The sequence below is a fragment of the Alternaria ethzedia genome (assembly GCF_023757985.1).
Source record: "Alternaria ethzedia strain BMP 0044 chromosome Unknown scaffold_7, whole genome shotgun sequence".
NCBI lineage: Eukaryota > Fungi > Ascomycota > Dothideomycetes > Pleosporales > Pleosporaceae > Alternaria > Alternaria ethzedia.
Window position 1 is genome coordinate 79,989 of NW_026056200.1, and position 15,991 is coordinate 95,979.

The following is a 15,991-nucleotide window of genomic DNA, read 5'->3' on the forward strand; positions in this document are numbered from 1 at the left end:
GCTCTATCTATTTCCCTTTATTCTGATAACATGTAGTCCTTGTCTTCCTCTAGAAGAACTTCAATTCGCTGTTGCAATAGAATTATACCTTATCTCCTCTCTTACGAGATCGACATGAGACTGCTGATGGATCGGCCTGTACTCACCTCTTCGCAGAGGTTCCACCAGACATTAGATGTGACCGACAGATCCTGCGTCCAGATCACATGCGGCCACTTTGACAAACAGGATGTTGCAGCCGCCATTATGCTGATGAAAACAAACAGCCTTAATTAGGCGGCGGACTTGTTTAAAGGGTGTAGGTAATGTTCAGCGTTTGCGCGTCGATAGCGAGAGGTATAAGCGACGTGTCGAGTCGTCTGGCTATAACAGCTCATCAGTCAACTACAGGATTACATTATGGATCCAGCACAAGGCAAGGCAAGACAGTCAGATGAAGCGGATATCATAGTAAAAAACGCAGTACGTGTATTCTATATCGCTATTACAGTTACAGAAACTTTTTCTGGACATAAACGCCACCAGCGCCATCATGCAAGGGATTGCTGAATAGGCGCAACCTCAATAGAGGAAAACAAAACAATGCCAGTCTAATGTAGAAGAACCATGCTACCATACTGAAATCGTGTCCATGCATGAAGATCAAAGCTCTGTCCATGGGGTATCAGGGTACGACAGAACCTGAGCAGGTACAGCGGCTTTCCGTCGCACGAGAAATGGGATGAAAGATGAAGCAAGTCCGAAACGATTGCCTCCAACGCCGATAGCAGGTTGGAGAAAGGGTGCTCATCGTTCTGACAATGTGAATAAGCAAGTGCGATGGATAAAGTGATCACCAGCGGCTGTTGCGGATGGGATCGCTGTTACCTCCGGTCCAGCCTGAGATGGGCGTTAGATCTCGCTCGGTGTCGAAGGGACTTCTACCACCTACCACCACGGCCTCCGCCACGGCCTCCACCACGGCCGCGGCCACCTCCCCAGCGACCACCACCACCACCGCCGCCACCGTAGCGGGCCATCTCGTGCAGACGAGGATCAATCTGCTGCTTGGACTCTGTGAGAATCTGGACGAGATCACGAGCTTGCTTGGAGTCTGATGAATCAGTTAGTGAATGGTGTGCAGAGTAGGGTCGAAGATACATACTGTCTGTGGTGAAGAGGGTGATGGCAGTACCGTTAGCGCCAGCACGACCAGTACGACCAATGCGGTGGACATAGTCCTCCGAGTTGTTCGGGTAGTCATAGTTGAACACGTGAGTAATGTTGCGGACATCTTGAAGAGCAAAGGTTAGTGACTGATGAAAGGAACGAGCAAACGACGATCATGATTGGATCGCGTGAAGCTGCAGTATGTTGCATGCAACCGTCTCTGTGCGCTACAACGAATGTCACGGCATCAAGTCCAGTGGGAAGGCTGTGGATGTCTCCTGGTCCAGAAACCCTTGGAAGAGAGTGCGACTTGTGTAAGTCAGATATCTCAAGCAGCTTGCTTCAGTAATACCTTGGTAATACCAGAAACAGAAGATAGCGAAGACTGAAAGCTTCGCCAGCGTAACCAAGGATCCCTGGGGATCAGATTCGAGAGAGGCAAGCCCTGGACGATGTCATGGGAGCGAGTGTAACGAGCGCACAAGACGACCTAAGCAGAGCACAATGGCAGTTCACGCATAATAATAGTTGGGGAGGTGAGGAGGGGGGAGTGTTGGGGGTTTGCAATCATACCGATACCACGGGAAGCCACGTCGGTGGCAACCATGATGGGGCTCTTGCCCGTCTTGAATTCGTTCAAGACCCAATCACGCTCGTTCTGCTGCTTGTCGCCGTGAATAGCTGGAGATGAGTTAGCGGTGATCAGTTCATGACATGCGGTTTAACTTACAAAGCGCCGGCCAGCCGTCCTGACGAAGGAATCGGGTGATCTCGTCAGCAACGCGCTTGGTACCTGTGAAGATGAGGATCTTGTTGTCCTTGTCGCTCATGATGGTCTCGAGGTGCTTGGCCATGCGGTCACGCTTCTCGAACTCTGTGCAGACCTCGACGATCTGTTGAATGCGGTGGTTGGCAGAGAGATCCATGGAACCAATGTTGACCTGGATCCAGTCCTTCTGGTAGTCGGCAGCAAGCTGGCGAACTTCCTTGGGCCATGTAGCGGACCACATGCAGGTTTGACGGTCAGGGCGAATCTGTCCGATGATCTTGCGGATTTGAGGCTCGAAACCCATGTCAAGCATGCGGTCGGCCTCGTCGAGAACCAGGTAGGTAACACGGCGAAGGTTGGTCTTTCCAGCCTCCAACATGTCGATGAGACGTCCAGGGGTGGCAATGCACACCTCAACACCGCGCGCAAGGTCACGGATCTGGGGACCCTTTGGAACACCTCCGTAGACGCAGGTGTTTCGGATGCGCGAGGACTTTCCGAACTTGCTGATCTCTTGCTGAATCTGGACAGCAAGCTCACGAGTGGGCGCGAGAATGAGGACGATGGGGCCATCGCCGGGGGCGAGGAGAGGCTGAGCGTTGATGTGAACGATGGCAGGAAGACAGTAGGTCAACGTCTTTCCGGAACCGGTCTCGGCAACACCAACAACGTCGCGACCAGAGAGAGCCATGGGCCAACCCTGAGCCTGGATAGCGGTGGGCTTGGCGAAACCCTGGGCCTTGACCTCGTTCATCACGTATGATGGGAAGCCAGCCTCGTCGAAGGTTGTGACGGGCTTGGGAATGTTCTCGCCCTTGACGGTCATCTGGTGCTCCTTGCGGTATTCGGCAACCTCGGCTGCTGAGCGAGCAGTAACAGCGGGATCCTCCTTGTAGAAGGACTTCTCGAACTTGGGCATCGTGTCGAGATCTGGAAAGCGTTAGTGTTGCGCGGAGCCTATACGAGACAATGGAACATACCCCATGATTGCTGCTTCAGGCCCTGGCCGAGTTGCGACATGCGGTCGCCGCCGTCGCGACCACCGCCAAAGCCGCCGCCGCCACCGCCATAACCACCACCTCCTCCACCGTAGCCACCACCGCCGCCGGAGTAGCCACCACCACCGCCGCCGTAGCCGCCGCCACTAGATAGATGTTAGCAGATGTCGCTGAGATGAGATGAGTGACAGAAGGGGGCTTCTACGTTGTCGCATCGAGTAAGCGACCGCCCGCTTCGACTGTGAGACAGCCTGACAGGACGATCGAACTCAGACTGCGCGCAGAATGGAGAGAAAGAATGGTAGCAGATGGAGGGCTGTCCAAGAACCACGACTGTGATGCCGTTCCCGTGTGAAGGGGGTGTATCGTCCTACCCGTACGATGCATAATGGCTTGTCGAGTTGTTGTAAGACCCATATCCAGCGTTGCTGTTTTCGTACCCGTTCGAGTAGCCACGGTCACCACCGCGACCGCCGCCGCCGTATCCACCGCCGCCGCCGCCGTAACCGCCGCCGTAGGAAGACATGATGTGAGAGTGTGTTGTAGAGACTGGCGTCAAGGGGGAACCGATCGAGTAAGGGAGCGTGGGTCGAAGTCTGGAGACTACGAGAAGATATTAGTTGCAGTAGAGCGACTGTAAAAGTGTCGCGTGTTGTGCGATAAAAGAAGCACAAATTGTAGAGTTGCGAGTTGGGGTGAGAGGAAGTCAGAGGGCAGAGCGCGACAGGAAAAGTTGCCTTGCCTCTGTTGCGCTTGCACATTTTTTGAGACGCTAGCGCCGCTAGCACCAGGGTCTCGCCCAGTTGGGTAAGGGCGGAGCTTGCCGTTATCAGCCCGGGGAAGCCACCACGAAAACCGAAGACTATGTCGCCACTGTGGGCCTTGCATCTGGGTGATTGCGAAGCATTTTCCATTGCGACCCGCATATTGCACGCCTAGTGCCTACTTCTCGAAGCAATGCGACAATGTGAAAGTATACCGATGACGAGACAACCCGATGCTTTCCCATCAGATAGGATACAGTCCTGTGCCCTGGTTCTCACCTTGGCCCATCACCAGCTCTGAGGCCCATGTCCCAGAACCCCTTCTCCATCTATACAGCATTAGCATGTTACCGACTGTCATATTCAGCCTAGCACTCACATTTGTAGCGTGTATGAAGATTTTGGCCAGCTCTTCCACCCGGCTCGGACTCAGTCCCTCGGCATGCTTCTCTACCAGCTCACTGCCCCTCATCATCGCTTCCCTGTACTCTTCTGCCACATACTGCTCAATCCACTTCCAGTACTTGCTTCCCACCCTCACGGTGCTGGGATCTTCGTAGAGACGTTTGGCAATAATGCCGTAACCGATGAGACAAGGCAAAAGCGCAATCTGCAGAGCAAGATAGTCTTGCGACAGGCCGATGTCGAGCACATAACGGGTGTATGCCGTGGTGGCCTGGTCCTCTTCTTCTTCGATGATGTCGGCCTCCGATAGTCCGTACTCTTTACAGAAGTCGATGTGCAGCTTGATCTCTTCCTGGAGGGTGACGACTTGTTGCACGGAGTACCCAATGTCTCTCAGATTGCTAGATTTGTATGCAGACAGCGCGTTCGCTCTTGCAAATTGGACCTTCCTACTAGTCAGTTACTCTCTTCTACACGGGAAATGAATATGTTTCAACATATACTTACTAAGAAGAGGTAGTCCTGCACAAGGTAGTACATGAACTTCTCCACTGGCAATGTCCCAGCGCCCATACTCTGCACGAACTCGTGTTGGGTATATTCCTTCCACGGCTTCTGCACGTCTTCTCGGTCGAGCAGATAGCTAATAAAGTTGCCTGGCGTGAAAGGCAGCATGTACATCGAGTGGAAATGGTTGATGGGGCCGCTTCCCCCTCCCATATCGACAGCTGTCTTGATGCCTGCTTCAACGTACAGATTGGCCTTCTTGACCGCCTTGGCCATCGACATTCCCTCCGCCAGATTACACGCAATAGCGGATGCTAATGAACACCCTGTCCCATGCGTGTTCCTCGACTGCAGATACGGGCTCTCTAGCATTGTGACTCCAGTCTCACCCACGAGGATGTTCAAGACGACTTCCCTCTCGCTGTCGTGCGTGCTGACTACCCGGCCGTGGGTCAATGGTAAATGGCCCCCCTTCAGTAACACCCATTTGGGTCCTAGTGACCGGACATGCTGCGCCATCGAGACGATGTCATCAACATTCTTCGGATCAGGAATATCGTACCCGGCCGTTTGGAGAAGCAAGCGAGCCTCAGGAAGGTTTGGTGTGAGAAGCGTCGTGTGAGGCAGAAGGTGTTGAATCAGGGTTTCGATGGCTGATTCGGGAAGGAGCTGTGAGCCAGATGTTGACACCATTACCTGTTCAAGTAGTCAGCACAGCACGGAGCTCGTTTTGGTTCATATAAAGGGATCTAGAATGAAATCTGAGACGTACAGGATCAACGATACTGGTGTTGATCTCATGTCTCTTCAAAGCATCCGCAGCGACCATAATGGTCTCAGCAGATGCAAGCATGCCTGTATCTTATCAGCACATTCACCAAAGAATGGTGTCTCTCTGAATGTCATCATACCTGTCTTGACCACATCCACGCCCACATCTTCACAGACAGCATCGATCTGCTTCCGCACAAAGTCCGGCGGGGTATGGTGGATGTCCTGGACGCCTAGTGTGTTCTGGGCTGTCAAAGCAGTCGTAGCCGTCATAGCATAACAGCCATGCGCTGCAATGACCTTCTGATCTGCTTCTAGTCCGCTGTTGGCGTGGCAGCATGGTTAGTGGTGTGTGGCTGATGAAGGGCGGATGCATGCACGCGTACGTACGCCCCACCCGAACTGTCCGAGCCAGCGATTACTAGAATGCGTCTGGGTGCCATTGTCGGTCGAGAAGAGTATGCAGGCGTTGCTTCACTATCGTCTGGATATAACATGGTAAGATCCCCTACATCGTTTTCTCTAGACAACCCTGGAGCCCCACCATCCGCAAATACGCGTACGCGAGATCCACGTCATCGACTCGCACCTTTGATGCTGTCGCAGGCCGTGGAAGCTGCGCAGCCGACGCTGTGGAAGGTTGCACAAATTCGTACACCTGTGCGCGTGCTGCCTTTGACATCCTGGATGATATCCAGTGTTCTATCAATTATACCTAGGTCAGCTTTGAAGGAATCCATTTCCTAATATTGACAATTCGGTAGATCAGCGTAAGCAGAAGAAGCCTTGCCAGGCATCTTCAGTAACGTAAAAGTCTGAGCACATTGAGTCGCTTCTGTAAACAAGCAAGCATCTCATGGACCGGCCACGCCGACCCGCAGGTATCAAGCCACCATCGCCATCACGAACCCCAAGAGTACCATGTGCCTCATCGCGCAACAGAGGAAACCATTTCGATGCATCTTTCTTCTTTGCCTCTTCTAAAGCGTACTACACATCTGTGTATGATGCAGTTGGATAGCTGTAGTTCATGCACGTGTTCTTCAGGATGTTCAGCGTCCCGTTCAATCGACCAGTCTAGTGAACTAGTACATTATACTTGCGACTTCTCTCATTTGTGACATTATGTGCGAAACAGCAATAATGCTGTGATGTGTGCGCGAAGGTTAACAAACATTTCCTCCCTCGGAGTACCACACTTCCGGCAGTTTAATCTTAACGGCTCCATTGCAACCTTGCCACAAGTCTCAGAGTTGATAGCCTCCATGATCTTGCGGAAAGACAGGAGATACACTAGTTGAGACGGTGCATAAGATCTGATAAGCCGCTGGCATCGGAGATGCGAATGTATACCCATTGCGACAGCTGGAACTTGCTTTGGGCCTTGAACAGCCACTTCGTGCAATATGCGGTCGTCAGTGTCAGGCGACTACCACAGTCCTTTGATCTGCGATACACGTTGCGTAGGCTCAAACACTTCATTGCTGTCCGCCTTGTTCGTCTTCGACACACCACCACTGTCCGTGAATGTTGGAAAAGCTGCAGCATCGTTGTTGGCATTCGCGTCCCATCCCAGAGTCTCTTCCTTATCATAGTCTACCGGCGCCCAGGCTGCGTCCTCATCCTCCGGTACGAAGAGGCTTTCCGAATCGTCACGGACAGGTTGTGCTTGCAGTGCCGAGACTTGACGAGATCCTGGATTCCGCACTCGGCCAGAGGCATCGCGTCGCGATGCTGGTTGCACAGGCGGTGGCATATTAGATCGGAAGCTGCGACTATGTCCACGCTCCGCAGCTGTGGTTGAGGTCGTGCGAGAGGTTTGTCTGCTGCTCATTGCGTGCGTCGCAGGTGTTGGCGCAGATGGAGCGGCGGTGTGGTTGCCAGAAGTCATTAGCGTAAACTCGCAGAGCAGCCCATCGCTTCCATAGCTGAACTGGAGTGGTCGCGCTGGCTGGGAGTAAAAGGCCTTTAAGCTTGTCTTCATTGTGTCTGCATGGACGACTATTGCCTTGAAATCCTTGACGTTGATGATGATGTGCATACCCGCCTGCACAGTAAATTCCTCGAAGTCGGAAGTATTGACTGCGACGGCTGTGACAAGTGGATGCTTCAGGATTTCCTTCCCGTTCGAGATCTTTTCTGTGTAGCTCTTAAATACGCAGCGTCCGTCTTCACTCGCAAAGATATCGAGCATTTCGGTCTTGGTACCAAAATATTCAGCGTACTCCTTCATAGCCCCGGAGTGCATGCTCCACCTGTTTTTCGCCGCGTTGCGATCGAACAGTGCATGCATGACGTCCACGGCTTCATATGTGAGCTTGTAGGTCTTGATGACGCCCTGGTTGCAGATCATCTTGACGATGAATCGACATTGCGCCTCAGTTTCTCGCTCTTGCACGCTGACTTCACAGCGATCGATCGCACCATCACGCCCTAGCGGGTCGTACAAGCGACTTTTGAAGACCGACAAGAGCGCTTTGGTGTACATACTGCACGTGAAGCGGCCGTCAGGACCGCCATAAGTCGGCACACATTCATAGCTGGCGAAAAATTGTCGACCGTCTAATGTTATGGCGGCGTATGCGGATTTGGAAGAGTTGAGAGCGGTAAACGTGAACTGACGCAGGAGGTATGAGATGCCGGACTGACTAGAAGGAAGAGCGGCAAACCTACCTTTTCGCGACGCGCTTCAATGGCTACAGTCTCGCTGAACTTGCCGAGGCAAACAAGTAGATCGTGAACCTTAGACGCTGCCTCGGGCGTCAGGGTGAAGTTGAGGACAACCATTTTGTCTTCGCGCGACTGCTCGCATTGTCGCAGGATGTTTGTGTGGAATCGCGACGAGCCCCGGCGACCGAAAGCGGGAAGAGCGCGTCAAACACGCGCTAGCGCATTGACATCATCGCGCCTACTCTCATGGGCGCCCATCTATTCACCTTTCTTAGGAGCACGATATCAGCCCTCGTTAGTGCAAACAAAATGACTCAGTCAGCGCTGCCTGATGATATTCTGCATCTCCTATGCGAAGAGCTTGCGAATCAAGAACAGTTCGACACACTCTTCAACTGTGCTTGCGCCAGCCGTGCTCTCGCCGTACCTGCATTAACTCATCTGTACAAGTATGTCGCAGTGGCCTCGCTACTTTATCGTCAATTAACTGACACAATCGTTAGATCTCATCATCTCGCCCCTGTTCGAGGTGGAGGAGAAGATCTCTATGGCTTACCAGCTGCCACCAAGCTTCTCACGATCCAAAAATGGTACGCAACCTTTATCGTGCGAACTGTATGAGGCAAACATTGACTCCGTACACCCATATTTAGGTCCATTCTTTGGCGATCAATTGTCGCATCTGCACTCGATGTCACACTGTTCCCATACTGCCGTTATATCAAATCGCTAGACTTTCGGGATCTGGGATATCTCCTCGATGACGACCAATTCCGTGCGAAAGTTTCCAAGTCAGTACAGCTTCGATGTCAGACACCACCAACTCTGATTGTAATATAGGCAATTCTTCTCCGGGCCGTTGAAGCAGTTCGAGAAGACTGAGACAGGGACGAACATCAAAGGCAGAAAGTATACTCGGATAAAGACAGCGGATATCATCGACGCGATTGGTGAAGGTTTGATAAATGCGCGAAGCTGTTCAGTACGATACTAACGTGGTGCAGTGGTCACACAGCATACCCCAACCCTGGAGATCATCAGCGGTGAACGTAAGTACATCCTTCCTCTCAACATTCGGATATGAGCTAACTATACTAGTCCAGCCTGGTGCTCTGGTACGATGGACGCCCCGGCTTCCTCGACTACAGAGCCTTGAGCTGTGGGACGGAAAGCCGCTAGAAGACGAACTGGTTCATGCATCTATCTACGACCACTGTCCGCAGTTCAAATCTCTTATGATCTATACCTGGGTCTCAGAAGACAATGATCACAAGTTCGCCAAATTCCTCTCCTCCATGCGACCGAACACGCTCCAAACACTCCAAACCATCAGCGACGTCAAAGCCGGCGCCGAGTCACTACTAGCTCTCAATCACCATGGAAGTTCATTAGAGGATCTGAGACTGTGCGTTTCGAACGAGTCGATACCGCATCTGTCGCTACTACAAGGATGTACAGCTTTAAGAACGCTGCGCATTGAGGACATCCATGGTACTGTAGACTTGGAAGCGACAGAACATGACGTCTTCCTCGAGACGACTGCCTGGTTACGCAAATGTTCAGATCTACAACGCCTCAGCTTCTCGAAAATGCAATCCGGAGCCGCACTCATCACGCCCGTACTGCTGGAAGAGAAGATACAACTCAGCAGCTTGGAGATAGACTCGTACACACTAAAAGATCACAAGACCTTCCATCAGGCTCTTGTACACCAGCAGTCTTCTCTGCGGGTGCTCTTTCTGAGTGGCGATACCGATGGCATGTTTCGAGACGATCTAGATACTCTTGTGGACTCTTTAAAGCAATTGACAGAGCTGCGAGATCTGCACCTCATCCTTCCGGAGGTGCTGCGGGATGAACATCTCGTCACCATTCTCGCTGAGCTCACAATGCTGGAGGATTTGTACGTAAGCGGCCTGGAGCTCAACGACATCGTGCTTCCTCACCTAGCCAGCTTGCCAAACTTGCGCACCGTTACTATTTCCGGCATATCCAAATTCACCATGGATGGTCTCCTGGATTTTGTATCGAGACTCGGCCCGGGTAATCAGGCCATTCGCCTCTCGATAGATATGGCAGACACAGATACGCTGCTCTCGGAAGAGGATTTGACGCTGGTGAGGGATAATCTTGCGGAGAAGGCTGGTGGTACGTTGGAGTACATGGCGCTTCGAGGTATGTATCTGCGCGATGAGCAGGCGACAAACAAGACGGCATACTGACCACATTCGCCTAGATCCAAATGTTCCGGAGTTCGAAAGCGACTCCGACTGAGTTGTTCTTTGCACTGTTCAGATGCTGCGATTGAAGCTGGGCTATCATTCGACTTGTCTGTTGGATAAAGGATGTAAAAGAGGCTTCTGGCGAGACATTCTCAGGACTGGAATAGCTTTTCCAAGTACAATGATGAAGATAATAAGGGACTTGTTCCTCGCCCTCTCAACCTAGAAGAAAAAACATAACTGAACTTTTTGAAAGCAAAATAAGTACACCGGAAGAACAACCAGATGAGCCATGACATATTCAGTCCATGTCAGCATCGCTGTAATCTTGACTCTGATCAATGCGTTCTTCCAACACCGGTCCCCTTCGCTCGTTAACGTCTCTATCCAGCTGTGGGAACTGTTGCAGCAGCTCCATGAAGTTTGGTCTCAGGTGATCGTCCCCCCAATATGTCCACCAATGCTCCACAATGTATACGGCCAAGTAGTCCCTGACATCGTCCTGGGAAAGGGAGGTTGCGTCTTCTGCATAAACATGTCGACAGAATACCAAGACTTCCAACATCCCTGGTTGTATGCCCTTCAGCTTCTCAGCGACATGTTCCAGCATGTCCCACATGCCTAACTTTTCCGCGGTGATCCATGCTGCAACACATTGTGCAAAGGCTTCGTTCGTTTCCTCACCCTCTTGCGGGTTCCGATGACCAAATCCATCACTTTCTAGATATTCTGCGATGAATGTGAAATCTTCCGGGTTGATGTCGACAAGAGCAGGGTGTTTGAGCTCCCACATCCCGGCGTCATTGTGGTCGATCAGGAGGAGGCCCTGCTTGGAGTCTCTGAAGTATGGACGGTCCCACAGACACGATATTTGCAGGTTGTAGACTTCTTGGTCAGGCCCGACCAATACTTGTACGAATTCCTTGCTTTCGGAACTAGATTCTGTTAGCTGAGAGGGTATGAGAGATTGATAGGAAACTCACAGCTCACCCTCAATGGTATCGCTGATTGGTTCTTTCCGACCACGTCCCACGCCACCGAGCTGATGGTCGAGGAAGCCTATCTGTTGAAAGTGTCTCTGTCTCGATTCGGCCGTTCTTACCTCAGTCGAGTTATGGGCGCTGCTGTCGTCCGTTAGGTCTATTGGCGTGTCTCTGCGCATATTCAACCGATCTTGTGGGGATGGTACGGCCTGAAGTTGTCCATGGTCTCTTGAGGGCTGCGATGAGCTGGCGGCAGGTCTCGACGGTGCTTCCCATGCATTCAAGATCGTATCTGGAGCTCTGCTGGAGCCGGAGACGACAGAAACGCGACGATTGGCTGGGAACCGCGCAGGTTTTGATGGCGACTGTGATGAAGTCGGTGGATGTGAGAAGCTGTTCGCAATTCGCCCTTTCGACCGATTACCATAGAATTCTTTGCGGCTCTGCCGGAGAGCCTGTCTCATTTCTGGATCTGAGTCTGAATCATCGCCCGAGTCGTTCATGTTAGTGTCCGAGCCCGAAGCCTCGTTGGCTAGATTCATCAGTTGCTTTCGCCATTGATCAATGCCCATATGCTCATCAAGTGCTTTGCTCGCCATCTCATATGCATCACCAAGTCCTGGCGTGATTTCGATAACCTCTTCGTGCGTGTAGGGCGTGAAAGGGTCGTACTCCCTCATGTCTGCGGCATGCGCCCAGCGACTTGTCGAGTTAGCAGGGTCAAGACATTGTTCAAGCTTCAAGTTTCTTACAAGACCAGATCCTCGCCCATCAGTAAGACCAGAGTTGATTTCCCATGTGGACGAGTTCCCAACACGTCCCCCGGTGCCATATTGTCGTCGCAAATGACCGCCGGCCATAGCGGGAAGAATAAACCAGGAGTCCTATACTGCACCATATCGCCTGGCGATAGCCGCATCGTGATGGCCTTGATTATGTGATGTGGGGTCGTTTGTTTGGGGAGTGACAGATAGGAATGAGAGCTGGTGAGCGACAGTTGTGTGACAGCTGTAGATCGAATTTCAACCTATTGGGAGGAGGAAGAATTGAGCAGTGTTGTATGTGAGCGTCAAAACGAAGCCTGACATAACTAGACATCGTGTGGATACGTTCCCAGGGTAAAGGTGGGCTTCGGTGAGGGCCATCATGCCAGGTGAAAGACGAAAACAGACCCTCACGCGCGACAAGTCCCTCATAACCATTATCAGACCGAAACATGATGAGGCTAGGGCTTATGAGTCGTGTGCCGCTATTTGAAAGTGTCGTGTGTTGTTATGGTCAAGTAGCAGAGAGGGATGCGGAGTTCATAGCTCACATCTCGGAGGTTGACTAAGCTGCCCGCAACAGCGAAGCCAAGGACATCTGGCTTCAACATCTCGACCACGAATTCCCCGACGCGCAAGTCGCCGCGCCGCCCACCCCTACACATATCCCCGAATACGCCTGCGGTGAATTCATATTCTCAAGACGCGAGTTTACGACCCGGTCGCGCGCCCCACGTCCCACTCCACGATCAACGAGCGCACCTCTACCTCCAACCTTCGCATCAGCATTCCCGATCCGCAGCTATGTTGGGCCTTGCGAATATGCAGCCGCGGCAACTCGCCGCACAAGTCCTGAACTTCGCGCTCGTCCTGTCAACCGCCTTCATGATGTGGAAAGGACTGTCCGTGGTCTCCGACTCGCCCTCGCCCATTGTCGTCGTTCTGTCAGGATCCATGGAGCCTGCATTCCAACGAGGAGATCTGCTGTTCCTGTGGAACCGGGGGGCAGATACACAAGTGGGCGAAATTGTGGTGTACAACGTCAAGGGCAAAGACATCCCGATCGTGCATCGCGTTGTGAGGAGATATGGAGGAGGGTGAGTCGCGCTCTTTTCCTTTCGCTGTGACTGAGGTTCTCCATGAGGGTCGTACGAGTCAAGATCAGCTCGCAGGTTTTCAGACGTTACCACAAAGCTCATGCTGACCCAACTACTAGCAAAACACCGCTCCGCCTCCTGACCAAGGGCGACAACAACCTCGCGGACGACACCGAACTCTACGCCGCCGGCCAATCCTTCCTGAACCGCAAAGAAGATGTCATCGGAAGCGTCGTCGGCTTCATACCATTCGTTGGATACGTTACCATCCTGTTGAGCGAGCATCCATGGCTGAAGCAGGTCATGTTAGGCATGATGGGTGTGATGGTGGTTTTACAAAGAGAGTAGTCCTTGCGCATTCGCATAGAGTGCTTTTCACGTCAATGGAGATCTTTTCAAAAGGTGGGAGAAAGAGATGGGTGGTAACGATGTGGTTGGACTGCTCCGTACCTACCCTGATCTATGTGTTTCTGCTGTCAGGAGGCGGCAAAGCTAGGCGTTCAAATCATACCCAGACAATGTCCATTATTTACTAAAGTCGAAGAGTTATACCAGCCTCCAGTTTCATCCAGCTACGTTCTCTAGACCGTAGACCAGGGCCTCACGCGCATCTTGCATTCACCAGTGAGCATACCTGAGCACACTTCAGGGCTTTGTTTCCCAACAAGAGAGTAATCGCCTGCACCTTCCCAATGCCTCCCAGAATGACATCACCTACCTTCCTTCTGCATCACTAAACCTTCACTGCCACGCGACACCCCAGCAAAAAACACACCCCACCTTCCGTAGGGGAGCGGCAAAAAGAAAGCAATGCGCCGTACGGGGTTTGACTGTTCAATGTTAGCGGTAAGATTCGAATTGATGAATGGTTTGGCATCCTACACCCGTGATCCCCGCCTGGTCCGTCGTCCGATGTACGATGGGAAGGCGATAGCATACCACTAGCCCAACGGCGCTTTGATGCAATGATCGATTGATGGACTAGGAACGAGTTAGAGACATTATATAGGCGACTTGAGATAGAGTGAGTGGATTGAAGGGGTGGGGTTCGTGAAAGTGTGGTTGTGAAGCCAGGGAAACAACCCCTACCGTGGATGCGGGCACCCGGTTCGGCGGTGTGAGTAAACGTCAAAGACCTGTCGCTAGAGGGCCAACTTCCGGTTGCTACGAACGGAAGGGTCTCTATCACGCCGTCATGGCCTACTTTTGACAGCAGGCAAGACACAAACTTCAACGTCAGGGGCTGAGCTGGGACCTGAGCTACCATCAGCATGCGTAGTGCTACGCCCAAGCCTGATCGCATCGACATCACGGTCACACAACAGAAGGAACATTGTAGAAGCAGCAAAGACTTTCCATACCGCAATTGCTAGTGTACATAGACTTGGTCATGAGCTTCGTGATGTTCCTTTCACGACGTCGAGGGGAAGACGCCCAAACATCATGACCGCCCGCCATCAGCGTGGTTTGCACTGACCGCCAGCGTCCTTTTCGAAATGAACCACAGATTGGCTAGCCGAAGACCTTCCTCCGCGAGAGATAACGAACCCATTAAGAAGTAGGAAGATCACAAATGAAATCGAGACAGGCTTGGTAGCCCGAGCCGCCCATGACAAGACATCTTCAACGCTGTTGGTGGAAGCACGAATGAGGCGATTGCCTCTACTCGGACTCCTCCTCTTCTTCCTCGGCGTTCTGGTGATGGTTAGTCAACTTATCATCAATTCGAAGTACATGCATGAACATACCTGGTAGGCGGCCTTCTCCTCCTCGTACCGCTTCTTATCGGCGGCAGCCTTGGCCTCGTAGGGAGTGCGCTGCTTCTCGTTCAGGGCCTTCCACTTCTCGCCAAGAACCTTGCCGACCTCGCCTGTTCAATGTTAGAGGGGAGTCAAAGATGGAGAAAGAGCGCAAACGTACCGAACTTGATACCGGGGTTGTCCTCACGGACCTTCTCGCGCTGCTCGTTGGCGAAGAACATGTATGCGGAAAGACCACGCTTGGGCGCGTTGGGGTCTGCTGGAGTCAGTACCCGCGTCTGCAGATGCACGTGAGCTGCTTACCCTTCTTCTTCTTGCCGCCGTCAGCCTTGGACTTAGGCGCGGCCTTGCGGGTGGTCTTCTCCTTGGGCATAGTGGTGGTTGAGTGGTGTATATGGCTGTGGTTCCTTGTTAGCTGCTGTTGGGGTTGCAAGCAGCGAGTAGGTAAGAGTAGCGTGGCAGGAAGGCACAATGGCTGCTGGTGAGATTGAGAATGCGAGTATAGGCCACAGCTAGTGTCTTCGCCTGCAAACGGAGTAGTGTTGTGGTGAGTGGGTAATGGTGGTGCAGCGCTGCTATGCGCGTGAGGTGACGCGGTCGCAAAACACCACAACACAACGCGATGATGCGCGATTTTCGGGTAAGAGAAGGTGTGGGTACTTACAGAAGCAGCTAGATGGGAGTAAATTGGAAGTGTTGACTGAGGTCTGTTTTGCGGTCAGTATGCGCGTGGCAGTGGGTGCTGGCGACGGCGATGAAGAATCGACTGAAGGCAATGACGTTCAGAAGACGGAAGAAAGAAGGCTGGGAGAGTCCTGGTTGGGCCAATTGGACCGGGGAAACGCGTGGAAAAAGGGTGTGGTTGCGAAAAGTGGTGCTGGTGATGTTGCGACTTCGTCAAAATGCAGGCGGACTCACCAAACGTCTTTGCGGGCGAAAGTTGTATGGGCGGCGGATTTGTTAGGGGAGGAATTGGGTGAGGGCTCAGCAGCACATTTTGTGAGAGGGAAGGCGCGCCCTCCCCCAACAAACAAGGCCCGCTTACCTAAGGTGCGAACGAGGCAGGCACGCTTGTTTTGCTACTGCCATAGCACACGCACCCGGACCACGACCCCTCCTCCACCCAGCCGAT

General features: G+C 52.5%; 6 protein-coding genes across 6 annotated transcripts; 2 read left to right on the plus strand and 4 right to left on the minus strand.

The window, feature by feature from the left end:
- Nucleotides 1-832: 832 nt before the first annotated feature.
- On the minus strand, nucleotides 833-5,806 carry J4E87_003831 (uncharacterized protein; the record flags this gene model as incomplete). Its single annotated transcript, XM_049375456.1, has 13 exons — nucleotides 833-879; nucleotides 932-1,093; nucleotides 1,145-1,273; nucleotides 1,723-1,830; nucleotides 1,880-2,848; nucleotides 2,899-3,062; nucleotides 3,357-3,512; nucleotides 3,960-4,009; nucleotides 4,060-4,530; nucleotides 4,593-5,288; nucleotides 5,365-5,447; nucleotides 5,504-5,685; nucleotides 5,754-5,806. The coding sequence occupies 13 exons, from the start codon at nucleotides 5,804-5,806 to the stop codon at nucleotides 833-835; spliced, it is 3,270 nt and encodes a 1,089-aa protein (XP_049234441.1).
- Nucleotides 5,807-6,792: 986 nt separating this feature from the next.
- Nucleotides 6,793-8,150, minus strand: J4E87_003832 (uncharacterized protein; the record flags this gene model as incomplete). Its single annotated transcript, XM_049375457.1, has 2 exons — nucleotides 6,793-7,980; nucleotides 8,037-8,150. The coding sequence occupies 2 exons, from the start codon at nucleotides 8,148-8,150 to the stop codon at nucleotides 6,793-6,795; spliced, it is 1,302 nt and encodes a 433-aa protein (XP_049234442.1).
- A 192-nt stretch (nucleotides 8,151-8,342) lies between these two features.
- Nucleotides 8,343-10,307, plus strand: J4E87_003833 (uncharacterized protein; the record flags this gene model as incomplete). Its single annotated transcript, XM_049375458.1, has 7 exons — nucleotides 8,343-8,482; nucleotides 8,537-8,623; nucleotides 8,687-8,824; nucleotides 8,874-8,989; nucleotides 9,038-9,082; nucleotides 9,132-10,208; nucleotides 10,270-10,307. 7 exons carry the CDS (start codon nucleotides 8,343-8,345, stop codon nucleotides 10,305-10,307), a joined length of 1,641 nt encoding a protein of 546 aa, XP_049234443.1.
- Nucleotides 10,308-10,556: 249 nt separating this feature from the next.
- J4E87_003834 (uncharacterized protein) lies at nucleotides 10,557-12,098 on the minus strand (the record flags this gene model as incomplete). Its single annotated transcript, XM_049375459.1, has 2 exons — nucleotides 10,557-11,190; nucleotides 11,239-12,098. The coding sequence occupies 2 exons, from the start codon at nucleotides 12,096-12,098 to the stop codon at nucleotides 10,557-10,559; spliced, it is 1,494 nt and encodes a 497-aa protein (XP_049234444.1).
- A 708-nt stretch (nucleotides 12,099-12,806) lies between these two features.
- On the plus strand, nucleotides 12,807-13,447 carry SEC11 (Signal peptidase complex catalytic subunit; the record flags this gene model as incomplete). The annotated part of the gene is made up of 2 exons (XM_049375460.1): nucleotides 12,807-13,099; nucleotides 13,219-13,447. 2 exons carry the CDS (start codon nucleotides 12,807-12,809, stop codon nucleotides 13,445-13,447), a joined length of 522 nt encoding a protein of 173 aa, XP_049234445.1.
- Nucleotides 13,448-14,761: 1,314 nt separating this feature from the next.
- NHP6 (Non-histone chromosomal protein 6) lies at nucleotides 14,762-15,232 on the minus strand (the record flags this gene model as incomplete). The annotated part of the gene is made up of 4 exons (XM_049375461.1): nucleotides 14,762-14,794; nucleotides 14,848-14,969; nucleotides 15,020-15,115; nucleotides 15,163-15,232. 4 exons carry the CDS (start codon nucleotides 15,230-15,232, stop codon nucleotides 14,762-14,764), a joined length of 321 nt encoding a protein of 106 aa, XP_049234446.1.
- Nucleotides 15,233-15,991: the final 759 nt, after the last annotated feature.